The sequence below is a fragment of the Propithecus coquereli genome, unplaced genomic scaffold (genome assembly GCF_000956105.1).
Source record: "Propithecus coquereli isolate 6110/MARCELLA unplaced genomic scaffold, Pcoq_1.0 Scaffold27, whole genome shotgun sequence".
NCBI classification, from domain to species: Eukaryota; Metazoa; Chordata; class Mammalia; order Primates; family Indriidae; genus Propithecus; species Propithecus coquereli.
In genome coordinates this window covers 550,382-577,129 of record NW_012148285.1, presented here as the reverse complement: position 1 = coordinate 577,129, position 26,748 = coordinate 550,382, and the positions used below count along the sequence as shown (strand labels likewise).

At 53.6% G+C, this 26,748-nt stretch overlaps 1 protein-coding gene across 1 annotated transcript in view; it reads right to left on the bottom strand.

Moving 5' to 3' along the window:
- The window catches only part of CRAMP1L (Crm, cramped-like (Drosophila)), a 49,502-nt gene extending 22,945 nt beyond the window's left edge, over window positions 1-26,557 (bottom strand). The window contains exons 1-5 of the mRNA XM_012647821.1: window positions 26,212-26,557; window positions 18,550-18,743; window positions 13,702-13,855; window positions 9,772-9,855; window positions 5,956-6,004 (exon numbers count right to left, since the gene is read on the bottom strand). Of these exons, the coding sequence (XP_012503275.1) occupies window positions 5,956-6,004; window positions 9,772-9,855; window positions 13,702-13,855; window positions 18,550-18,743; window positions 26,212-26,557 (827 nt within the window). The remainder of the gene's footprint in view (window positions 1-5,955; window positions 6,005-9,771; window positions 9,856-13,701; window positions 13,856-18,549; window positions 18,744-26,211) is intronic.
- Between the last annotated feature and the right edge of the window lie 191 nt (window positions 26,558-26,748).

Here is a 26,748-nt window from a genome sequence, read left to right as displayed (position 1 = left end):
AGCTGGAGGTCAGGGGTCACCACATGCTCCCCCCAGCGACCTGTAGGCAAGCCCAGAGCACAGCTGCAGATGGGTTGGAGTTATTTAAATTAGATAATTACTATGTAACTAATAAAATGAATACAAAAGCAAAAAAATAGTTCCTTCTAAAAAATATAGTGGGAATGCTTTGGAAATACTTGATAAAGGTAGGCTGTTTTAAAAACAGTAGTCAAGTTAAATGTGGGCAAGACAAATATTAAAGACTGGGGACCTGGATGAACTCTGAAGTCTCATTTTGGGCCATGATATCCTTGCTTGACTTTAAAACTGGAGATCATAAATGATGCATCTTGGCTGGAGTTTCTGATCTGAGAGAAAAACAACCTGGCGGCCAGGTGCAGTGGCTCCCACCTATAATCCCAGCACTCTGGGAGGCCAAGGTGGGAGAGTCGCTTAAGGCCAGGAGCTCAAGACCAGCCTGAGCAAGAGCGAGACCCCATCTCTATAAAAAAATAGAAAAATTAGCCAGGCATGGTGGCGTGCACCTCTAGTCCCAGCTACTCGGGAGGCTGAGGCAGAAGGATCGCTTGGGCCCAGGAGTTTGAGGTTGCTGTGAGCTAGGATGATACCACTGCTCTCCACCTAGGGTGACAGAGCAAGGCTTTGTCTCTAAAAAAAAAAAACTTTTTTAATCAAAAAAAAAAAATCAACCTGCAATTCTGAGGAGTAGGCCCCAGTCAAAGAAAAGGCTTTGGCACCCCCATCCAATGGCTGGTGAATGACTCGGGTTTGTTATGTTTTACACAATGCTCAGGGTATGTGCATATCGTTTTTACAACTTTCTGCTTTAACCAACTTTTTTAACCGACCAACTCCCAGTTGTGATCACGTCAGATAAGAGAGCTGCTTCAACACTTGCTATTCAGTTTCTAAATTTGTATCTGCACATTTATGTATGCAAATTCCCCAAGAAAAAAATTTATTATTTAAATTATCACAAGTGGTTATTTTTGGCAAGGGGAGCACCATGGGGTGGTTGGAGGGTCTTATATCTTCTATATGTATTGTTTCAAAATTTGTAAGAATGTAATTTTATATTACTTGTAAAATTTTTAGAAATGTTATTCTAATACCACGGTTTCAAAAGGAATGCTGCCCAGGAGGCACTCTCTTGTGCCAACTCCTGCGGACGGCTACAAGAGACGTCTCCACTGTGCACATCTGACAGAGAGACAGCTCCACACAGGAGAAAGGGCATCACCGCGACCTCCACTTCTCAGGAAACAAAGCTCTGATATCCTGTTTCCTAAAAGGTAAATGACTCTAATTTCAACATTTTGAAGTCTCAATATCCTACACAGTGGATTTTACCATCACCCCACAATCTTTAAGGCTTTAAGCATTTATAAGGTTATTCAAACAGAGAGGTTCTAGGGGGGTTCAGGGACAGGAGCGGCAGCTGGGTACAATGGTTCCATACAGAAAGCTCAACGATTCCTCGTGTCACGGCAGCTACAAGTCCACTTATCCTTCCACCCCTCCCTCTGTCCACTCATCCCTCCATCCATCCTTCCATCCATCTATCCACTCATCCCTCCATCTATCTGCTCACCTGTCCACACATCATCCTTTCATCCACTCACTCACCTGTTGGTCTGTCCACCACCCACCCACTCGAGTGCTGACTGAGCTCCTTCTGTGCTGGGAATCTAACATAAGACACCAAAGAGAAGAGCTGAGACTTGGGAAGCCTGGCCAAAGAGGCAAGGCCCCAGGAAGAGAGCTTCTGTGCCCTCACTCTGGAGGCATAATTCAGAGAGGACGACAGTCTCCACATAACAATGTGTTCTGTTGAGACACTATTCTTCAACCACCTTAACCCAGGTGTAACATACAGATAACAAATGCTACCACAACAGTTTTTCTTTCTTTTTTAAGACAGGGTATTGCTCTGTTGCCCAGGCTGGGCTCACAGGACCCCCCACTCCCACCCCAGCCTCCAGAGTAGCCAGGATTACAGGCACCCGCCACAGCAGCTTTATTAATGATGCTGGCAAAGGGCTGCAGCAGGGACCAGGAGGGACAATCAGAAGACTGGAGATTAAGCCTGGAGTCAATTCCTAAACCATGTCTCCCGGGAAGGGCTCTGGAAACAAACGGACTTTTCTGCTCCCTGCTTTCTGTTCCATCTGCCCCAGACAAATCGGCAGGTTTCAACAGCCACTGGAGCTGTGTCATGTGGCACCTGTGTTTACAATAATCACATCTTCCGTTAAACTGCTATTTTGTGACTTCCTTTTTTTTTTCCTTCAATGAAAACGAGTGCCCCCGTTTTCATTACTCAGTAACCATTCTCAGATCACAATCCTCCTCTTGCTAACACAAGTTCTACGACCAGCTTGCGGCTGGGCACCGCGCACGGTAAAGAGCCACGCTCGAGCTCACAGGGAAGGACTCCCAGGCTGGGCCACAGTCCCAGGACGTGGTCCGCACCTCCCTCCTCACAGCAGCCCGGAAGCTGAGAGACAGGCCAGGCCTTCCTCAGGGTGCCGGGTTTAAGAAGTAATGTCTGTCGAAGAATCACAGTTTGACCTCTAACTGAATACACCAACACACACAGGGCTCTATGTGAAGTCCTCCATGGGTGTAGCACACAGACAACAGAGTAATCCTCTGTGTGTCTGGGGTCTGGCTTTCCCTTCTGATACATTTTCTTCTCTGCACAGCCACTTGATAAATCTAATAAGCACGTGCTAAATTTCTGTGCCTCTGGGTCTGGGAATAATGTAATAAGAGTCAATTTTAGTTTAGACCTTTTCCCAATTCATTTACTCCTTAATTTAATTTTATGATTCTGTAACTGAGAGATTCACAGTTAACTGAACGGGGGTCTGCATGAGGAGCATGGACAACAGCTAGTTAAATACTCTAGTCGCCTTTGGTCTGAAATCAAGGAAGAGTCTTCCACCGGCACCAACTAATTCTTCCCCATCTCTGTTTCACCTCTACAGACTTTTTGCTTGTTTTTTAAAAAGAATGTCTGTTAGTGAAAGAAGGACACATCAATTGACGGAGTAAAATAAAAGGTCCAGAAACGGACCCACACGGTACAGGCACAGCTGATGTCTGGCGCATGTGCCGGCGCAGCTCAGAGCAGAGAGGACAATCGTCCCGACAGCAGAGCCAGCAGAGCACAACAGCCAGAAGCAAGAAAATGAACTTTGGCCCAAACTTCACACCATACACAAAACGTAATCAAAGTGGATCGTGACTCAAACGTAAAACTATAAAACTTCTAAAGAAAACACAGAAGAACATCTCTGACTTTGGCTTAGGCAAAGAGGTCTTGGATACCACACTGAAAGCACAAACCACAGAGGGAAATGATGACAGGTCAGACTTCATCAAAGCTACGACCTTTGCCCTGTGAGAGACGCTCAGTGAACGAGAGAGAAGGCAGCCACAGACTGGGAGAAACACGTGCGCGTCGCACATCTGACGTAAGACTTGCAGTCAGAACATACAAAGCACTCTCTAAACTAACTAGAAAGTGGCCAGGATCGGAACACGCACCGAGACATACAGATGGCAAATGAGACCAAGAAGGACACGCAACACCATCGGTCACCAGGGAAAGGCAAATCAAAACCACCCTGAGACACCGCTTCACACCCATGAGGATGGTCAGAGCAAACTGGCAACACCAGGTGCTGGGGAGCGTGGGAAGCGACCGACCTCTCACGCTGGAAAACAGCGGGCGATTCGTCGCCAAGTTACACACGCGCTCCCCACCTCCTCCTCGAGGGGACTCACCCAGGTGAAACACGAAAACCTGGATGCTTATTTACGAACTCTAGGAAATTGGCAGTAAGCTGGCATCCCTCCACGGAGGACGGTAAGTAGCCCGTGGGATGGCGGCACGAAGCAGCGCTCAGCAGGAAGGAGCGGACTACAGATCCGCGAGCCTCCAAGAACCTCGCGTGAATACTGCTGGAGGGCGGAAGCCAACATCAGAGGGCCACAGCGGTGATGCCACTTGGGTGGCTTTCTGGAAAAAGCTCAATTCCAGGGAACAGGGAGCAGCTCAGTGGTTGCAGGGAGGGGACCACGGCAAAGGTACAGTGCGGGATTTTTAGGAGCTGCTGCGAGAGCCCTGTATCCCGACTGCGGGTGGCTGCGCACCTGTGTGTTTGTTAGAACGCACAGAACTGCACGAGGAAGAGGTCAATCTACACAGGCTACCCCTGGATGGTTCCAACTAGACGATGACGTTCTGGGGAAGGCAAAGTAGACGGTGGGAAGATCAGTGGGTGCTGGGGTGGGGGCAGGACAGGCACAGGACTTTCAGCGCAGAGAAACCACTCCATGTGACGCTGTCACAGCGGACACGTGACAGTACACATTGGTGAGAACCTACAGACTGCACAGTGCCAAGGGTGAGCCCTTGCTCACATCAACTGCGCGCTTTGGGTGACGATGACGCCCAGTGGGGTTTGCGGACGTAACAAACGGACCAACTAATGCAGGATGTTAACAACAGGGAGGACGTGGGAAAGAAGGGCAGATGGGAACTCTGCACTCTCTATACAGTTTTTCTGTGACCCTAAAACTGCTCTAAAAAATAAAGTCTGTTTTAAGAAAACCAAGCTCATACAATTGTACACCAAAAAGAGAAAAATTAGCCAGGCATAGTGGCGGACACCTGCAGTCCTAGCACTTTGGGAGGCTGAGGCAGGAGGATCACTGGAGCCCAGGAGTCTGAGGCTGCAGTGAGCTGTGATGACGCCACTGCACTCCAGCCTGGGTGACAGAGCAAGACTCTTGTCTGTAAAACAAACAAAAAAATAAACAGACAAGACCTTGGTCTAAATGCCATAAATGCATCACTTTGGAAGAGCCTTTCCCATACAGGTGGGCCGGCTCCCCCGTCACCTGCAGTGTCTGCACCCCAGCAATTGCATCATAACATCACACCAGGTTATCTTGTGTGTCTGTCTACACACGCACATGGGAAAGGCCAGCTCGACAGACCCGCATCAGCTGCCACACCACAGCTCTGTCACCACTGTGTCCCGGGCACCCATTCTCGTGCCAGGCACACAGAGGCACTCGGCTGTTCCTAGAAACAATGAACACACGGCTCAGCAGTCTTCCTGCCTCCTCTCTCTCCACGGTTGCAGACAGAAAGCGTCCCGCCAAGCTGCCACAGCACCGTGTCGTCATTGCGCTGCTTCAAACCTTTCCTCAGGTGTCTCTGCACCTCTCGGAAGGACAGTAACAGGTGAGGCGCCAGTGCCCGGGGCCAGGTGAGCCCCCTAGGATTCTACGGCAAATGCTGCTGCAACTGGACAAAGGTGGAGCAGATGTGGGGGTGGAAGGCAGGCGGGCGCCGCGGCTGGGAGGGCGCCTGCACAGGTGATAAGCCACAGCAACCACCACGCACGGCTGAAGCCCTCTTCCTGGTGCCTCGGACCAGCCCAGACCTGCTCTAGGAAGCCCCATTCACCCTTTTAAGGCTACTTGGGAGAGCACGTGAACCCTGGGGGGGCCGGGGTGTGAGGGACAGAGCAGGCACAGGAGCGCTGGCGCCCAAGAAGGCAGGGAGACTGTCAACGCAGCCCAGGACGAGGCAAGAAAAAAGCCATCGGAGGAGAGGCTTTCTAGATGCACAGCGACCAGCACTCAGACACGCACAGAGGTGGAGGAAAAAGAGCCTGAGAAAGCGAGACCAAGGCCTGAGCCAAGACCACAACCACTGCCCGCCCTCCCCAGGGTGGCGATGGCCTAGCGCTGTCCTCGGCCCAGCACCTTTGCTGGGACTGAACACATAACCAGGACGACACTACCTTAACTCTAAGGGTCCTCATTGAGCAAGGGAAGAAAATTCAACCCATTTCAACTCCTGTACTTCGGAGATTAAATGTAAACATCGAAAAGGAGTAAGTAACGTTCCACAATAAAACTGCGACTTACCCAACCTGAATGAGTTCGTTCAACTTGGTGGCATTCTTGTCATCCATACCTTCAAGGGGAAAAATAAACAAATGAGACCATGAGGTAGCTGGAAGAAAAACCATTAAAGATTCCCATTTTATTGTCTTCAGCAGAGACTCCAAATCCTATTACCAAGTATCAAAGGTCTTCCAGAATCAAACCCCTACACAGCTGCAGCCCTTGCCCCGTCACACCAGCGAGTCCACTGCCCCTGGCGCCTCCGCTCACCTGGAAGGTACCTGGAAGGGGCAGCACGTCCTGCCCAGCTGCTTCCCCAGGCAGGCGCACTGCACGGCTGCAGTCAGCCGATCTCTCCTCCCCAAACTCCCTCCCAGACCCACTGCCACTCTGAACTTCCGTCCCTAACCGCCTGCTCTGGACACCCTGCTTCCTTGGGTGTTGTACTGCGCCCTGCATGCGCTTTTCTGATGGGCTCTGTACCTGACCACGTCCCCGCGTTGACCCTTGGGCCCCGCCTCTGAGGTCTGCTCAACAATGGACCTGACACACTCCATGTTCCCAGAGTAGATGTCCCTCTGAGACACACTATGCTCACGTGTGCGAGAAAGCAGGCAGAGTTAACAAGTTCCTGGGAGAACCCGGGTGGCAGGCATTTGAGTGCTCACTATAAAATTCTGTTTTTGGAGGGGAAAAAACCCACAAACACACAAACAGGCTGAAAACCAAAGACAAACTCGTCACAGCAGCGAGAGCACGCACCTCACACACAGACAGGACGGGGGAACACTGGCCCCATCAAAAACAGCACAGTGAGGGGGTGGGCACAGCTCGAGGGGGGTAAGGAAGAGCCCGAGCGGTTGGAACTCTATGCCCAGCACAAGTACCTCTTAAGAATGAAGATGAAGATGAAGATTTGTCAGATAAACAACAACTAACAGCACTTGCAGCAGGGGCAACTGCATGGCAAGAAGAAAGGACTTTTTCCAGAGCGAAGGGAAACGACACCAGCTGGACAGCGCTGCAGGGAAGTGCAATAGCCCTGGAAGGGCCAAGGCATGGACCTGCGCACTCAACAGGGATGCGGGCCTGGCCCAGCGCTGCTTTCCACTGAGTTGGGCCAGAGCCCTCATCACCAGCCTCCGGGCTCCGGTCACCAGGCGAGGCAGCGAGCACAGACCGCCTTTGGACAGACGTCTGCACCAGACGAGGACCAGAGAGCCAGTCCAGGAGCCGGCCAGGCGTGGCACTGCACGGCCCTGCGCCCCAGCTGGCCCTGTCACTTGCTGGCCACGTCATCTACTTCCATCAGGTCCCTTTTAACTGGGGATGACACCGGCATGTGCAGAAGCTAAGACAATGCCAGCAGGCCACACATGTGGGCAGAGACTCAGTTTGCTGATGTGGGTCTGTCTGGAGATCTCGGGCAGGACAAGCCACTAAAAGCACATCCAACCACGGAGCTGTCGGCACATCTCTGAGTGGCCCGGAGCAAGCTGCCAACATGCAGGCACTCGGGGACATGACAGATCTCAGTGCACCTTTCCCGAAAGAGACATGAAATCACACAGTAGGTGAAGCGAGGGCACCAAGAAGCCCAGCACGTGGCCGGGCAGTCAGTGAGGGCAAGTGGTGGGCAGGAGCTGAGAGGGGAGAAGCTCCATCGGGGTAAAGGGTTGTGACAGGTTCAAGCATGAGCTGCAAGTGTGCATGTGAGCATGCCTTTGAGTGTGACGTGCAGCGGGGCCAGAGGGACTGGCCAGCGGTCCACCAGGACCGGGCACGACAGGAGGTCACTGCCAGACAAGGGGGCACCCAGGAGGGGAGTGAGGTGTGGCCGGGACGATGGGCCTGACGCCTGTGTGCAGAGGCCCTTGGTCAGGCAGCCCCATGATACTCCGGGGAAAGAGAAGCTGCCCAAGGTCCCGGGCAGGGAATAGACAAGGGATGAGTCCACAGACTCAAGTGAAGTCAAAGATGCCCGGAGGGACCACGGCACTGTGCCCGCAACAGGCGGGAACCCCACGCGCCGCCATGAATAGACGCTATTGAGGGCAAGGAGAGAGAAGGATGGAGCAGAGAAAGCAGAGATCAGAGGGAGGCGGGGCTGAGAGCCCTGCCCCGACCCCGTGAGGTACACAGGGAAGAGGGAGCTGGGGAGGAGGTCTTGGGGCAGTGGGGCAGCCCCCGGGGCACTGCCTCTGTGCTGGGGCCGAGGCTGAGATGAGCAAGAGTGGCCAGGACGTGGGGGCGGCGACAGTGCTGAGGCTCACAGCATCCTGGGTCAGGCGGGCAGTCACCGTGGGAGCAGCGGCAGCGATGCGAGTCCTCCACACACGGGTGGCACCCAAAGCCGCAGGACTGGGCAAGGCCACCCAGACAAGAACCAAGAACCAGAAGCAAGGAGGGACGAAGGCCGAGGACAAGGACCCGTGACGCAGGCATGTCAGCAGTGGGCATGGTGAGAGGTGCGGAGGTCGTGTGGGAAGAGGCCCCAGGGCTGGGGGCCAGGGCATCCCCATAGGGCCGCCAGTGGCAGGGACTGACAGGCGGGCCGGAGAAGACAGACACCCGTGAAGCGTCTGTGGAGGGAACCGGGACCGGGGTGGTGGTGCGGACGGACCAGGCAACAGGGACTGGGGACACGTGGTCAAGACCAGGTTGTCCTTGTTCTTCCTGGAAAAGGAAAGCTAAGAGAGCTGTAGCATGAGGTCCCGGGACGTGGACACTTCCAGAGGCGGAGGAGGGCTGACAACCAGGGCGGGTGGGCAGGAGACACAGGAGTGGGTGAGGAGCCAGGACGGCAGGCCCAGACTGGGCTGGGAGCAGGGGCGCTGCCTGCTGGCCTCTGGTCCCTGCGGTTAGGACGAGCATCTATCTGGTGCACAGGGGGCAGACGTGGCAGGAAGGCAGCGCCTCCCAGGCACAAACGCAAGCCTGGCTCACAGTGCTGCCCACCAGGAGTGATGACAAGACACGAGACAGCAGCGCCAGAGCGCAGCAGGTAGAGGGTGACTGGCTGACACACCCTCCCCAGTCTGCCACCCGCCCTGAGCTGACTGGGGATGCCGATGGCTTGCCGCCATAGGTCACGGGTATTTCATTTAACCTCTGAAGCAGCCGTGGTGCGTACCCTACAACACCCCGTGGATGGGTAAGGCGCCGTCTGGGGTCACACAGGGAGCACAGGCAGGGCCAAGAGGCACCCGGGAAGGCCAGAGCGTTCCTATCTAATGCTGGTGTCAAAAATGTCTGAAGGGAACCTGGCCACGAGGAGACAACCAGAGCAAATCCAAAGTGAGGGGCAAGACGCCTGCACTCTTGAAAACGCCAGTGTCGTGCAAGACCAAGCAGCGCAGGCTGCTCTGGGGCAGAGAGACTCGGAGAGACCCACAGTCGCGCAGCCCTGGACAGGACCCCAGGCTGAGGTTTGGGGGTTTTAGGAAACCTGAATGTGGCAGAAGGTCAGATAGACTCCTGTGCCCATCTCTGCTCACTGTCCTGGTGTGATGGCAGGATGGTGGCTGTGCAGGAAAACGCCCAGGCTCTCAGGTGATGTGGGCTGATGCCTTACAGTCAAATGGTAGAACGCGTGTACGTGAACACGTGTATGCCCGAGAGCACGTGTGCGCATGTGTGGACAGAGGGAGAGAGCGCAACGGGGTGAACGCGAGCGACTGGCGAGTCTGAGTGCAGGTGCATGGTGATCATCACATCCTTCAACTTTTCTGCTGCCAGAACATTTTCAAGATAAAAGAGGGAAAACAGAAGCATTCCTGGGCACTAAGGATCTGTGGCGACAAAGACAGCAGGGCCCCGATGGGGGAGCGTACTCACAGCCCCCAATCTTCTTGCGCAGCTCGCCGTAGCAGATGAGGCCATACAGCTCCTGGGATGACTTCTTCAGCCCTCGTGAGAACACTGGGGGGCGAGAAAGGGAGAACGCTTCAGAGAGGGAACGCAGACATCCAAGGGCGATCCAGTGCCCGTGCGCGGGATCGACAGCAGGGCTCACACTGATGTCGTGGTTTTCATCGCTGTACCTGGCCACGCAAGCCGTTAACCTTGGAATGCTAAGCGGAGCGCATACAGAACACAGTGCTGTTTTTGCAATTTTCAAAATAAAAGTTAAACAAAAACAAGGAGGAAGCAGTTAGAAAATCACTTCTAACAAGCAGAGCAAGTGTCCCCTGAGGAGAAAACAGAACGCTCAGCACCGGCATTCTCAAGGAGGCAGTGGAGGCAGTGGACGTGAACAGCCCTAAATCTGTTCTGTCACCCGTCTCTGCACGCACAGATGTACCCAAGTGCTGGGGCCAGGCAGGACGAGGAATCAGGGCACAGACGCTTGCAATGCCTGACGTTCACTCTCCACCCTCAGCAGCAGCCCGTCCCACCTGGGGGGCAAACAGGCCGAGACGGGTATGGTTGGACGTGCTGCGCTCCGGCCTTTGGTGTGAGCAGAGCCCCCGCGGCAGGAGGCAGATCCGGGCGGGAGCGCGCTCTGCAGCCCACGCTCTCCCTCAGGAGCGCCTGCCTGCAGCTGTCCTGCCCCCAGCAGCGCACTAGGGATGGGGATGCTGCCTCGAAGCGCCTCTGATGTGAAGGGTATGAAGCCTTAGCTGCTTAGGCCACTGTTGCTTTGACTTTTTTGATTATATGAAGCTGAACCTCACAGGTACAACAGAGTGGAGGCGCCTCCGGGCCATCCCAGAGCAGGGACGACGGCTGCTTGTCCCTTCCACTCTCTTGCCCACCGGCACTCTCTGGTTCTCTCCTCAGAGACCTCTTTTCAAGGCTCTGGCTGTGTTCATAGTAACAGGAAAGCAAACGAAAAATATGTAGTGGAGAATAAGGTTTTGAAGACATAAAGCAAGGCTTCCAGACCCTGGGTGGCCCTGAGGGTCTACGACACTGCCAACGCCACAGGCCTGCTGTCTGTGATGCCTTCCTGAGACCCAAGATCTCACCAGACCCTCAAAGGCGACCAGAACTCAGGAAACATTAAGGTTCCTCCTTCACTGGGTAACCAAAATCTGGTCTGTCCACACAGTGGAGCGTTACTCAGCGGTGAAAAGGACCACAGTTCTCTGAGACGTGCTAGGATACGGACGAGCCCGGCAAGCCCATGCTCAGCGGAGGGAGCTGGACACAAAGGGCACATACTGCACAATTTTGTTTGCAAGAAATGTGCAGAACAGGGAAATCCATGGAGACAGAAAGCAGACTGGAAGGTTCCAGGGCTGAGGGCACAGGGTTTCCTTTTGGGTTGATGGAAATATTCAGGAACTAGATAGTACTGACAGTTGCAGCAACACCTTGTAAATATACTAAAAAACCACTAAATTGTACACTTTAGATGATGAATTTTATGGTATGTGGGTTATATCTCAATTAAAAAATATTTTGGGGGGAGGCTGAGGTGGGAGGATCACTTGAGACCAGGAGTTTGAGACCAGCCTGAACAATATAGCAAGACCCCATCTCTACAAAAAATAAAAAAATTAGCCCGGTGTGGTGACAGCGCCTGTAGTCGCAGCTACTTAGGAGGCTGAGGCAGGAGGATCGCTTAAGCCCAGGAGGTTGAGGTTGCTCTGAGCTGTGATGATGCCACTGCACTCCAGCGTGGGTGACAGAGCAAAACTCTGTCTCCAAAATTTAAAAAAAAAATTGTTTTTAATCCCCCTATTTGAAATGGCAAAAGGAAAAAACCCACAACCCAGAAGAGAGAAGAAAACAGCATCCAGAGCAAGAAAGCACAGAAAGGTGACGAGGGGAAAGTGCAAAGGCCGGAGTGGCCGGAGCCCGGGACGGAGCAGGGGTCTAGACGGCATCCCTCTGCTGCGTCCTCAGCACGGCCCCTGGGTGTCTCGTCCCAGACCCAGGGGGAGGAACAGATCTCCCTCGTCCAGACGCTGAGTCTGTGAAACAAGCCACGCCGATGAGAGACACCAGCAGAGACGAGGGTACACACAGACATCGCCCTCCGTGGTGACAACGGCACGTGGCTGGCAGGATGCACCTATCTGTGTGGAAGCCGCACGGGATTAACGAGACTAACCAGATCCCAGACCGAAGCGCATGCACGGGAAGGCCAGGGCTCCCAACAATGGAGCGCAGGTGTGTGCGTCCTCGCGCACGCGTTCTGGTTCCCACTCTGCTTCGCGAGTCAGACAAACACCATGCACTGCACATGGCTGCTTTTCAACCCAGCCAGAAGCACCACGACAGGTACACAGGATGTATAAAACCTGTTGCCACCTGCATGGTACGAGGAACCCAGATACCTCAGTGTCCCGGTGACCTCCAGCCCCAGGCAGACGCCAGTTGCAAAGGCTTGGCGTGCCAAGGGCCCATGCAAGCACCAACAGGGGCTGGCGGTCCTGGCTGATGACTGGGACCCGTCAGAGAACCCAGGGGAGCTGTGACTCCGCACAAACAAGGCGCATCACGCAGGGCCCCGCCAAGACGCACCATCAGGAGACACCAGGGCCGTGGTGGGGAGGGAGGGAGGACAGCCCGGGCCGACTCAGAGAGGGGAAGGGCTCGGGTGGGTCTGACCCGCACAGCAGTTGTGTGGGAGCGTCCACCCTTCATCCCCGACAGGAGGGGAGGCCAAAGGGGAATGACACTGCCAGACACCAGCGGAGGTGTAGTGTTAGCAGCCTGCACAGCAGGGAAAGGTGACAAAAACAGAAAGGAAACATTTGCTTAGGTGCCTTCCCAAATCGACACAGAAAGAAGCCCAGGTTTGGCAGACCCTGAGGACGCTCCCTGAGCCTCCTCGGAGATTATGAATCGGGAGTCTACACTGGGGACTCAGGAGTCCCCGAGGCACTTCCCCGGCCCATGGGCGGGAAAGCAGCAGATGTTCTGACCGAGGCTCGTGGAATCCTATTCCTGTGTCGACACCACCTCTCGAACAGCCTCCCCGCCACTCCACAAGTCGCTGCCACCTTCTCATTTCAAGAGAGCCTTTGGGACCAGCCAGAGTGGACGGCAAACATGGCAGGGGTGGCCAAGAGGCTCCAGTGGGCATGAGGGCACAGGCAAAGGCTCGAGGAGGAGCGGCATGGCCACGCTGCCCCAGGCAGAGTGCGAATGGCAAAGAGAAGGGCTCGGGCGCGTGGAGGAGCTGGCGACACAAGTGCATGGCATGCGCTGCAGGGATGAAGAGCAGGACTGAGCACGGGCACGAGGAGAGGTGGTTCTCCTGACACGTGGAGGTGGCAGGCGGCCACATCTCCAGGGGACAGAGACCGTGATGACGGGTCTGAGTGAAGGGTGCTCTGAGCCAGAAGCGTGCCTGAAGATGACCTGGTCATGGGACTAAAGACAGGCCTGCGCAATCTGGATTCAAATACAGACGGACAGAACCTGGGAGAGCAGACCACCCACCCAGGCAGGCCAGGGCCAGCCCGGCCCGACTCCCACCCCATGTGCCCTGCTCAGAGGAGGGCTGGCACAGAGCCTGCACCCTGGCCCCCTGGCTGGACCCTGGGGGCCCTCACTTACAGTGGGGGACCAGGCCCGAGATGAGCTAGGGACCCAGGACCCATACGCCATCAGAAGCACGCAACTCAGAAAACAGGCAGTTAGAACCCCAGAGCACGGGACACAGGTAGCTTCCTCCGAATTCAAGCTGACCAAGAGTTACCAGGCAAACCACCAAAGCGCAAGGCGAGGAAATCCAGGTCGAGCAGCTGGGTGGGAAAATGCCAGAAACCGCACTCCAGCAGGAGCCAGCCCTGGCCCGTGCCCACTCACCGTGGTCGAAGTCGATGTACTTGGTGATCTTGTGCCAGGTGCGGTAGTAGAAATGGCGCACCTGCTCCTTGTTCTTCACCATGCTCGCGGGCTTGCCCTTCTTCCTGTACTTCAGGGCGATGTTGTTCTGGATGGCTTCAAAGTCTTTCCCGTGCTGGAAAACAAGTCCGGGGTGAAAGCACATGGGTTAAAACAATGCAGCCCTCCGTGGGAGGCGGATGCTTCCCGAGAAGGGAAGATGGGCCTGGCGTGGACAAGCAGGTTGTCCTTCCTGGCTCTCGTGTCTGGACTTCAGCTTTGACTTCCTAGGACCTTAGGTTTTAATCAGGAAAAAGGATAAAGTTAACAGCAGAAACTCGGGGACAGGACCACCACAGCACGTGGACCCCAAAGAGGCAAGGCCCCAAGCAGGAGAAATCGAGCTCGTCACACAGCCACCAGGTTCAATCTCTAGGGCTCTACAGAGACCATGAACTGGGACAGCTGTGGAGGAATCACCGGGAGGTGGGAGGCATGAGGGTGCTCAGCGTGGTACACACCTGGCACCTTAAAAATAAAACAGACCGACTGTTCAGAAACCCCTCCGTGGCTCTGGCCACCCGGAACGCATTCTGTATCAGAATGAGGACAGCAAGGGCAAGCACTGAGAACACACAGCACATGCTCTGAGCACACCTGCGGGCTGATCCTCCCTGAATGGCTCCCTGCAAAAGCGGAGCGCAGCTCAGACTCTCAGAGGGCAGGCTTGCCACCAGCGCTGCTCCAGGTCCCACCACAAGGAGAACCGGCTGCCGGATGATCTCATCAAAAGCAAGCTCGGAAGACTAGCGGGACGGGCCCAGAGGCAAGGGCCGCCCAGCAGCAAGGAGCTCCCCAGTGCCCAGATGCTGGTTTCCAAACACGCTTTCCAAAAGGAGTGGCTCCCGGAGAAACGGCCAGCTTCAGGGCTGGGGCAGGGAGGGCAGCAGGTGAGCCCAAAATACCTTAAGGTGCCAGAAAGTGTCATGCTGCAGGGTGACAGTAACATGTCGAGAGGACACGGGAGCCCATGTGAAGCGGCTCCAGTGGTCAAATCCGGAGTCATTTGGGCAAGAAAACCAACAATGACATGAATGGATCATGACCCATAGAATAAAACGAACACCCATGAGTCCACGTGGGTATAAATGTAAATAAATAACCGAATAACCACGTAAACGCGGAGGGAGGGCTCTTCCTCACGTGGGTCCACCAGGGAGTGTGGAAAGAATAATGGAAACAGGTTGTCACTGGGCGGACACCATGGCAGTGACGGGCATTGACATCAGTGGGGGAGAAAATGACAAGCAAGATGTTCACACGGTCTCAGAGACCCAGCAGACACCCACTGAACGCAGAGACCAAGGCTAATGTCACCGGGACCGAGACAGGTCACGTTGCGCACTTCCAGATCGGATGCACCAGGAAGGACCGGTTGCCGCTGTGGAATTCTCCACAGAAACGCATAATGTAAATTGGACCAGGAGGGGACTGCAGATAAGCCCAAGCTGAGGACCTTCCACAAACAGGCTGGGCAACTTCAGCAGTGTCAGGATCACGAAAGGAAGAGAGGAAGAGGGAGAGACACTAGGCTGAGGAACTGCCCCAGGCTGCAGGAGCTCGGGAGTTACACATCCAAGTGCAACGTGGGACCCTGGCCCGGGGTGCCTGCTGGGCCTGGAAGGCCGGGTGGGATGAGCAGGACACATGTGAGCTTGTCACCTGCAGTTACCCTGAAGCTGGGGAAGCAGGGAGGAGAGTATGTGGGAATTCTTTGTCCCTTTTTTGCAACCTGAAGTCTGAAATGTTTCAAAATGAAAAGTTAAAAAATAAAAAAACCTAAAAAAAAAATGAAAGCTTGTTCATTGTTTTAAAAAGAAACGGCAGGGAAAACAGGCAACAAAGCTATGTCTGAAACACCTTCCCTCACAGTCCAGATGAGACCCTCCTCCCTCCACATCCCTCAGCCTTAAACGAGAACCGAGGCAGAAACAGACGTAGCCAGGCCCTGTCCCGCTGCTTCCCTCTGCAGCTGGGGCAAGGAGGAGAGGCAAAGTGACCTCCCAGGCTGGGACCAGAACCCCGGTTTCGTGACCCCTAACCTCGCTTCTCAGCTGTGCTGCCTCTGAAGGTCTGGTGGCACCTGGCGGCAAGTGCCTTTTCATGGCCCACCTCCGTCCGTGCCTGAGTCTTGCTCTGGTAAGACCGTAAGCCCACGAGGGCAGGCCCTCCCGGCATTTCTAGCACACCTTAGTTGTGAACTAGATAAATAAACGGTGGTGGCAACAACAAAAACTAGGCAGAGTTGAAAGAAAGAGAAAGCTATTTGGAGGCGAAGACTCGGAAACTCACAGTATTAACAGGGAGTCGGGAGTCGGTAAAAAGCCAAGCTCCGTGCGCTGGAGGGAGAAGGTACAGGTAGGTGCAGAGAGAGGCCACACCGCCACGCACGCAGAGGGAGGCCTTCGGCCGTTCTGGACGTGGTGAAAAATAAGCGCAGGACGCTGGCTGTGTGGATGAAAGGTAGGAAATCAGGAATCGTGCCGCAAAAATAAACACAGATGGATGGATGAATAAGGAGGAAAATGAAGTGTCAGCGGCAGGCTTTGCACTGAACACAGCTGACAGGAAGGGCGTCCACAGGTGGAGAGGCTCAGGTGCCAGTCCCACTCCCCATCAGCAGTAGGGACAGGGCCCTGGTCGCAGGGAGAAGTCTGGACGGGCGGTGACTCGAGGGGCCAGTCTCAGCTTGTGTCCGGCGCTGCCCTAACTAGGGTGGGGCCAGAAGGTGGCCCATGCTTTGGGGTAGCAGACTGGGGCCCGATGCCGGAGTCCCTCCCAGGCCCTCCCAGCTATGAAAGTGGCTCACTTCCTCCACCCTGAGCTGCACCGAGCTGGGTTTCTGTCACTAGAAGCATAATTAAGTCAGACAGGTATGGGTATCAAAAAGGCAGCAACCTTCATTAGCATTTATAGAAGCGACGCTCCTCAGAGTAGAGGCCTGCGCTCAGCCACCGTAGTCCCACAGCTCAAGATCTTAATGGTCACCTTGTCCCAACCTAATACATCAAGACTCACCAGAGTGCCACGAGTTTTGGTCAAAGTGACAGACACACACACTCTGAGATGCACAGTGCCAACAGTGAAAGCATTACGCAATCAGAATAGCCAATTACCATCACTAACCAAGGATTTCAGGAGCTCTCAAGACAAACACCCACCTGGCAGCAAAACTCAAACAAGAAGGTGGCCCCACAAGGAAAGAAGCTAACTCGCCTCAAGACAGGTACAGAGGGTCATGAACAAGGGCTCTCCTTCTGCCACCTTCAGGGGACAACCACAGCAGCCAGACCCCTGCAGGGCGTGAGTCTCCTGAGGAAGGGCGGGCCACGCCGCAGCAATAAGCAAGTGTTTCAGGCAAGAGTCAGCAGTGGTTGCTGGTTCTGAAAACACTCTGGGAACCACTGGTCCTCTACGCCTAACAAACAGCTTAAAGAAGGCAGGGGACGCCATCCACACAAAAACAGCCCCTGTGTTTTATTCTAAGACTCGCAGGGAAAAAAAAAACGTATCTGTATTTGGTTGAAAGACTTCACATCTACTCAAACAAGACTCGTGTGCACACTTCATTCTCTCTGGACAACCAGGCCACACGGGCACATCAATGTCGTCCAACTGGGACGGGCAGAATTTAACTGTCAGCCCTAGGAAGAGAGTGGCACAGCCACGGGAACATCCTGCAATCCAGTTCGCTGCCTGTGTTCAGAAGTGCCTCGTCTCTAATCTCTCCATAAACACATCATGGTTTAAATTCCAAAGCCTCGCTCCTTTTTTGAGCCGTCTGTTTCTCAGGCTTGGTAAGACTTTTCCATCACCCCAATTAATTGGCTATTAAAAGAATAAGGTTCACTGATTGAGTAACCTACTTCTGAAACTATATGCCAAAGTAGCCTAAAATACGGAATGTGCACAAAGATGTTCCCTATAGCACTATTTATCACAGGACCTCAAAAACCAGTAACACGAGGACGGTTCGGTAGAGCAGCGACCAGCCAGAAGAAGGTGAAGATTCGACCCCAAGGGCCACTCGGTATCTGTCAAAACCGTCCACTTCCGCCACTGCAGTCAAAGCCAGCCACAGACAACACGTAAATCAATGGGCATGGTTGGCTTCCAATATAATTTTATTTACAAAAATGGTGAGCATACAGACCGTACCTTTGTCTACATCTGCAGCATATTTATAGATATTAAAAAAATACTGAGCAAAGGAACCATGAAACACCATGAACAATGCAATTAATGTTAATAAAAAAGTATGCTCGTGACAATCACAAAGATTTACAAAAACAAAACGCACAAGTACGTGGAACCAGCAGAGCACGGCCAGCCCACGGGGCAGTGCTGCCTCTGCCTGCAGGACTTTCCGCCTGTTCCAGGGCAGTGGCCTGGGGTTTAGCCGGCTACTCTGACAGATGAGGCAAGTGGCCCGGGCCCCCGCTCAGGGGACTCCCTCCCAAGTCAGCCTGCGCAGCGTCCAAGGAAGGCCCAGAGAGGGGAGGATCACTACTTAGTCAGGAGCCCTGGGGAGACAGCAGGCAGTAGTCACAGGCGGGAAATGGAAGCAGCAAACAAAAATGCTCCCGACCCCACTCGCCAGCAATGGCTTCTCAAGGCACAAGGAAGAGATAAAAGGCCAAAGTCAGAGGGCGAGACCGGGGCTCCCATAGGAACCTGCCATCCTCAGGGCCACAACGCGAGGGATGCACAGACAGCGGGAAGGCGCCGGCCGGGTGCGCCAGCTGCCTCTCGCCTCCACGGCTCACTCACCTCGTACAGCCCCTCAAAGAAGCTGTTCTTGTCCTCTGTGCTCCACGACTCCCACTGCCGCCGAGCCCTTTTGCCTTCTTCCTTCTCACCGCCAGAGGACCCTAAGTTCCGGGAGGAGGAACGCGAGCCCCCTGCAGGGGCGGTGGGAGCAACCCCAGAAACATTTCCAGATGACGATCCACCACCTTCGGCTCCTTGGAGAGAGAGGACCATACAGTGAGATGTGCCCCAGAAAGCTGGGGGGGGCCAGCGCCCCAGGCTCCCTCCACCCAGGACCCACCGAGCGCCAGCAGGGCGACTGGGCACTGACAGAGCCCTCGCCGGACCAAAGGACTCTGCAAAACACTTTCACAGTGAGGGAAGGAAAAGGGTTCGCAGCACCATGATGTGCTGTGCACGATGGAGACAGAGGTCTCGTCCCCTCCAAGGACTGAAGTCTCACATCACGTGTCACTGCGTCTTTCTTTTTCAAATGGGGTTTTGGCTGAAATAGCCTCACCATCTTTACAAATAAGCGGCTTGAGAGTCAAACTCAAGAAAAAATTTAAACGCCTGTAAAACACTACGCTCTGTCAGAAATAATCAATACTTCAGAACCACCAATGCTTAAGAATCTTTAGTCCTTATCCTTGATCAATTCCCACCAACAGAATCTGGTGTTCTGAGAGTGACGGGAGAACCTTGCGAATTCTACTACAGCACCAGTTCCTGATCTCAAGCTGAGCCCTTCAAGAAGACGCTGGAAGGCAAAAGCACGAGAAAATGCAGGCCCTATCCTCCCGAGCTGTGGGCTCAGAACTCCGGTGCCCAGGAGCAGGCAGGCAGGGATGAGGGTCAAGGGCCACAGATGAACTGTTTACGGCCCCGCACTCCTCCCACCCCTCTCAGAGGAAACGGAACTCCCAGCATATCCCTGTGATAACCAGGGTTCTCTCTTCCTGGAACTGCAGGACCACAAAAAGCTGAGAAACCTTCAAACTCTGAAACAATCTTACAACAAGGGTGAAAATGAGATCATAAAAATAAAAATGATTTAAAAAGCAAAAGCCGAACAACTGTAGATTATTGTTAAAATGCTTCCCTTATGAGACGATCCTGGGCCCTGCCACCCAGGACTCACTTCCTGGTCGGGGGAGGCTTCCTGGGCAGCTGGTGCTGGCTGGGGCTCCCTCCCTCGGTGGGGTCTGCCACCGAGGACAGGAGTTTCACAGGACATCATCACAAATAATAGACGTGAAAACCCTAAAGTCTGAGAGTCCACATATAACTGCAAAGACTCTCTCTGGAAAAAACACCAAAAACTGGTGTGGGGGCTGCCTGGAGAGCACGGGGGAGGCCGAGACTCGCGAGTCTCTCATGAGAGCGTGCGGGGGCCTGCGTCCAAGTAAGGAGCATTTGAAACGGCCGATCCCACGGTCGGCTATCAGAGGGCCCAGCGCTTCCGCGCACGCGGATGTACTCAGCTGCAGGGACGGGTCTGGTCCCCGTCTGCAGAGACGTGCCAGGGCGGCGATGAGCGTAGCTGGCTCATGAGGCAGCGTGACCAGGTGCACAGAAACGCTGGCTTATCAGAGCTGCCCTGGCCAATTCAGTAGTCTATGAGGCTGCTTAAACTTAAATATTATTTAATTAGAATTAAAAAATTAAAGACTTAGTTCCTCGGCCATACCAGCCACATTCCTGGTCGTCAACAGCCACGTGTGGCTCGTGGCCACTGTAGTGGACAGCACGGAACATTCTATCAGTGCAGAAAGTGCTACCAGACAGTGCAGCGTTTGCATGTTCAATACTCAGTCCTAAGCGCACTGTCACGGGGTAAAGGCAGGCTCCACGTGCGTCCCATCCCAGCCCACACACAGAAACGCCGTTCCCGGACCCTCTGTGCTACAGGGTGGGCTACGTAAGGAAGCACCCAGCACATTATTTGACTTCGTCCATTCCTCACCAAAGCAAACCTAATGTGCCTGGTGCTTCCCAACCGTTTTCAACAGGTGTGGCAACTTCAGGGTAGGTTTGTAGGAGTAGTCCGCTTTACTCCATTTCTAGTCAGTCAGAGACGCTTTCGTTGCAAACTGAAGGGTGGGTTACAGATGCCGTCTTTACAAGACGTCCTGGCCCACCTGCAGCCCTGATTCCTCGGGGCCAGTTATTTGAGGAAGGAAGGGCTGCCTGTCCCCCTCTGCGCCACCCACAACAAAGGACTTGAGAGTAATTTCCAGTTTCTTAAGGAACACTCACTAAGCTCTCTTCTCCGGACACCACGACCTGCCGAGCAGCCCCACCACACAGCACAGGCTTACGCTGCCAGCCACGCCGCGTTAGGAGCCTACTTGAAGTAGGAGACAGACATTTTCTAAAATTCCATAATCCAGAGGCCTTGATAAATTCTGCGAGATCTCACCAGATCACAGCACAGGTCACCCAGGCCAGAATGACAGTAAAGGATAACAGAGCAGAGCGTCTCTGAGCCAGAGGGGAGGGAAGGCCAAGGGCAGGACAAAGCAAACCGGGGGTGTGAGAAGGTGCAGCAGTCAAAGTGACACTCTCCCACCGGACAGGGGTGAGATTTGGGGATGTTCAGCCTTTCAAAAACAATACCTCCTCAGTAGAGGGGAAAAGAGCAGTAAGAACCACAAAGGAAAGCACATCACCCCCGAGTAGCCATTTCTAATGTCTGGTGCCCATCATTCCATACGTCAAATGACTTTGAAAAGTAGAGTAGAATCACCAACTCAGAGCAGAAGAACGTGGCATCTGGTCTTCCCCCAAAACTTCAGAGGAGGAAGTGATTTCACTGCCTTAATTCTGGCCCTGACAGCTCCAGTTCAAGCAGAATAAAAGAGCAGGTGGGAGGAGAGACACCTGGCAGAATATGATGGTGACCCTGGAGAGGCCACCTCCCTCCAGAGACATTCGGAGGGAAACAGAGGTGAGGACCCACAGGGGAGGAGAGAGAAGTTACCAAGGAGAACGGAAGGCGTGGAAAGGTGAGCAAGGGAAGGAGAAGACAATTCTAACAAGACTGGGTCGGCACGGGGGTGGGAGTGGGTGTGAGAAGCACAACAGAAAGTAGAGGGTCAAAGTCAACGCTTCACCTGTGACTATGTTTCTGAGACCACAAAGAGGGTTAGTAATAGTCCGCGTGACGAGAAGTCAGTATCCAAGAACGCTGAAGTGATGTGCAAGGAGAACAGGCCCCAACAGTGGGCTCCTTGAGAGCAACGACACGCGGCTGCTACGCCCAAGCCTGGCCCACAAGCACAGGCCACGCACCCAGCAGACGCTCAGTGACAGGTGAGGGCCCTCCCTGTGCCCCCTCTGCCCTCAGCCGGCCCTGGACCAGCATGTCGAAGGACCCTGGGACCAGGGCCTCCAGAACTGATCTCACCCTTGCCTCTCATCCACTTCAGCGCCACCGTCCTCCAGCGGCCCCACTGCCACGGCTTCTCTCCGTTCCCAGTCCCGCTGCAAGTCCCCCAGGCCAGCTCCACGCCATCTCTGACCAGAGGAAGACACTCAACAGCCTCCTCTGGCCTCCCCAGAGGAAAGGACTGAACAGAGGCCCAGACACACACTACGCTGACTTCAGTGAATGTACTTCCAGGATGCCCTCGAGAACACCGGATCAAAGTGCCTTCTGCACAGCTGAGTCCTTCATCCCTGAACGTGAAGGTAAGCGTAGCTCTCGGCCATTAGCTTACCCGACTCGTTTTAAAAGGAACCTAAAGTTCAGGCATGTGGAGTGACTTTCCCTCTGCCACACACTGAATTCTCAGAGTAGAATCCAGGTCCCCTCACTGCTGATTCAAACTGCTCTCCAATATGGTACCAGTCTCGCTAGGGTTGACTGCATCAGATGAGATATTTTGTATCTTCTCTGTTATTATTATGAGACGGGGTCTCACTCTGTCATCCAGGCTGGAGCTACAACAGTGTCATCACAGCTCACTGCAGCCTCGAACCCCTGGGCTCAAGTGAATTAGTAAAGGGGATGGTAGCCTCAGCCTCTGCCTCAGCCTCCTGAGCAGCTGAAACTACAGACATGCACCACCACACCTGGCTAATTTTTGCTTTATTTTTTATACAGACAGGGTCTTGCTATGTTGCCCAGACTGGTCTTGAACACCTGGATCAGACACCTGGCGTCAAGCAATCCTCTGGCCTCAGCCTCTCAAGTAGCTAGGATTACAGGCACAAGCCACCATGCCTGGCTCAAGACATCTTTTAAAAACACCCAGAAGCTACAAGCAGCCCATAGATTATGCAAAATGTAAATAACAGTAAATTACATACAGTTGTTTACTGATCCCTAAGCATAAGCCACCATGACTTCAGACTACAATACCCAATTTTGGAAATGATGCATTTCCCCATCTTCAATGGAACTAAAGTTTTTAGGGGCTGTGGGGGGGGAGGCTAAAGGAAGCAGAGGGTCTCTGTATCCACCCCCAGAGTCCTCCCAGCCAAATAACCCCCACAGGTGCCAGCTTGGGAGCACTCCTGGAACCTACTCCTGCCACAGGTGGGCCCTCACTCCGCCAGCCTACACGGGGTCCTCTTGCCATCCTGTAACCTGGAAGCAGAAGCACCGGGAGCCCATTAACCACCTTGTGCCTGGGTTTCACTGCATTATTTATGGAGGTGAGGTATTATCCAAAACACAGACTAGTTTGCCCAGGGTCAGCCAGACTGTGAACTGGCCAAACAGGGCAGAGCATCAGGGGCTCTGTCTCCCGACCCACGTTCTTACAGCTGTGGTCTCAAATGCATCCCAGGGTCACTTTGGCGGTGTGGTAGAACTCAAGGAACACTTGTTTTGGAATCAAGCTGATCCACTGATTTCTGGTCTGTTGCTTACTTTCTGTTTAGGCTGAGCACTTGATTTAAACAATAACTTTAGTTTCTATAGCCATTTAAACGCAAAGCTACAGGGATGCAAGATGCCTGCTATGTAGGCATTAAATCTTAGCTACCATCCCCTTTACTAATTCAAAAAGATTTTAATTTGAAATCATACTAGAAACAAATATTTGTCTTTGAAATCAACAAAAGGGTCTGTTCTTATAGAGAAAGAAACACAGTTATACGGAGAAAAGCCAGACAAGGAGACTTTTCCTTTTCTCCACAAGCCCTTTCTTCCAAATTCACTCTAAGGTTGTCAGGCCCGTATGATGAAATTGCAACCTGGGCAACATAGTCAGACCCTGTCTCTACCACCCCCCCCCAAAAATTAGCCAGGTGTGGTGGTGTGCACCTATAGTTCCAGCTACTCGGGAGGCTTAGGCAGGAGGACGGTTTGAACGCAGCAGTTCGAAGCTGCAGTGAGCTATTACTGTGCCACTGTACTCCAGCCTGCGCAACAGAGCCAGAGCCTGCACCTTAAAAAGAGAGAGAGAGATTGAAATTGGCAAGAGGGGTAAGTAATCAACCAAAGGAACTGCCAATGGCTTCGGTATTCCTTATACATAACAGAAATTACAATGTTTTCAAGTGAAAAATGAAGTATTGTTCATTTCCTCACTGAGACATGCTCACCACCCCAGGTGGAGATTTCCATAGCCTGTGAGGGAGAAGTTCCTCTCGGGATTGTCAATGGTTAGCTAGAGAATGTGCCGGGTGGGGGTGTGCTGTCACAACCGAACCTTCTTTTCTGATGAGTAATGGAGGTGATGACTGAGCAGAGGTCTCCCTGCAGCACGGAGGAAGGGACATCCTGGGCACGGCAAAGTACCTCGAAAGGACCCACACAGCCCATGCGCAGAGAGCAGTCAGTGGGAGGCCTCACAGAAGCTCAAGGGCAGATGCTGGCCAAGAAGGTCTGTGAAGCAAAGGAGACCCACTTCCTACTCCTCTCCAAAAGGCTACCATTACGGCTTAGATTTATTATTTACTTGAAGAAACATTTGCTTCCTTATGTAGTAAAATAGATAAGTCATCAGGAGCACAAATTCTAACAAATTTGCATTTTACTAAAATGTAACATAAAGTCAATTGCTGCTTCAAGCCACACACTGACATACAGTACCAATGATCTGAGCATGAGGCTAACGAAGGAAACGTTCTCTACCTTAGCAAACCACTCTCTACTACGCAAACAAAAGCAAACCTCCCCTCATCGCTTTACTGCCCAAAATTTACCTGAATGAACACGGAAGTTTCACTTCACCTTAGACACAGGTAACCAAGTCCAAGTTACAGAGTGCTTTTGTGCCAACACCTCATTTCATTTTAGCAACCACACTTGGAGAGGGTAAAGCGGTTACTATTGTTCCTTGCTTCACAGGAAAGGACACCTCTCTAAGAGAAAAAGCAAATTCAAGAGGGCAAGTGAACAGAGTGAGGTCAGAGGGCCAGGGTAATGGGGCCATGAACAGGACCCTAGGCCCAGGACTTCTGAAACCACGCATGACAAACCCCTGAAGGTACCCAAGGACCTTACATCAGTGCAGATGCAGACCCAAGGGGCTTAGATATACCTGTGCCTAGCATTGAAAAACTACTTTTTACAAAATAAGCAAAGCAACTTGCATACCGAAATAGACTTACAGGAGGCAAGTTCTAAACTTTGAAACCCACTAAGTTACCACTATATTTACATCTGTAAGTAAGTATACTTACACCAAAATTCTTTCTCAATTAGCAAGGCTGTGATTCCAGACCAGCCCTCTCTGGTTGAGAATAAGGCAGAAGTGAGCTTAATGGGACACATTTGGCACAGATCTCCAAAACCGGTTCTCTGTTAACTCTTGAAAGACTTTTTAAAACTACCAGGACCATTTACTAAAGTTAAATTCACATTTCTGAAGGAACTAAGTGAAAATTTTTCAGGTGAAACTCACTGGAAATTGATGCAATAATTTGCTACTTATAAAATGCTGCAAAGTTGGCCTGAAACAAAGAATTTAAGAGCAATTCACCTGTGTAATTAAGAAAAAATGCAATGCTGAAAGGCAAGTAAGAAAAAGCACAAGAGAGTGAAGTGCAGGTGCGGGAGGACCAGGCTGCGATTTGGTTTGATTTGGGTAGGGACCCTGGCTAGGTAGTAATGCTCTCCATCCCCTCAGAATGCCAGGACAAACCCCACAGAGGGTGTTTGTTCATGCTGGGCCACGACTGTTCTCACCGTCCAGCACCCTAGGGGAAACCCTTCCTGTGGCGCTGAAGTAAACTCAAGGGGCGCACCTCTGTGCCCTTCACACCCTCCAGCCGGGGCACTGGAGGCAGAGGACAGCAAGCCAAAGTCAGACCCTGGGGTCCCTTTTCCCCTTCTTATCGGTCTCCCCCAGTTTCAACAGTCTGTTTCTTTGTTGCATTTCCACTGCCTGGTATCTGGGAAAGAGATACAGCAGGTATGTTTTCTCTTTCCACTCCTAAACTATCGTCAGCTGTTTAAAATAGCCAACCTTAGAAAATCATCAATGGTCCTTTGGGAAGAAAACAGCCTCAGGGGATAAGAAAAGATACTTACTGCGCCTTCACGTAGTTTACATACAGAAGGAGAGGGGACACTTCCCCCATCAGTGCCACCGAAACTGGGGGGCCTCTCTGCAGGCCTCAGGATGGGAGGGCTGGGGTGGAGCTCGGCCGGGGAGGCAGGGGCTCCTCGGCGCCCGCAGCCACCCGAGAGGGGCAGGGGTCTCCCGCGGGGAGGGGCAGCCCTACCTTTTCCGCGGGGCCCCGAGCCGCCCGCGCCGCCGCTGCCCACCGCGCACGGCGGGTCCTTCCTGGGCCTCTTGCTCTGCGGCCGCACGCTGGACCTGAGGAAGTGGTGCTGGTCCTGGGGGCTGCCCTGCGGCGGGGACGGCGCCCGCGGCGCGCCGGGGGGCGCGGGGGTGCCGTCGACGCCGGCCCGGGGGGTCTTCTCGTCCCTCTTTGTGCCGCGGCTCTCCTCGGCCGCGTCCGCGCCGCCGGCCCCTTCTCCCTCCAGGGACTCCTCATCGGCCGACCGCTTGCCCAGCTTCTTGAGCCCTTCCTCCCCGCTGCCGCCGTCGCCCAACTTCACTGTCATCCTGCGCGGGGGAGCGGGAGGCGGCGGGTGAGGCGGCGGCCGGGAAGTTTAGCGCCCGACTCCCTCTCAACATGGCCGCCGTTGTTTGTTCCAAATCCGCGCCCGGCCCGGCCGCCCGGCCCAACTCGCCCGCGCCGCCGCCCCGGGCCCTGCGGGGCCTGCCCAGGACGCGGTCGGGCCGAGGCCCGCGC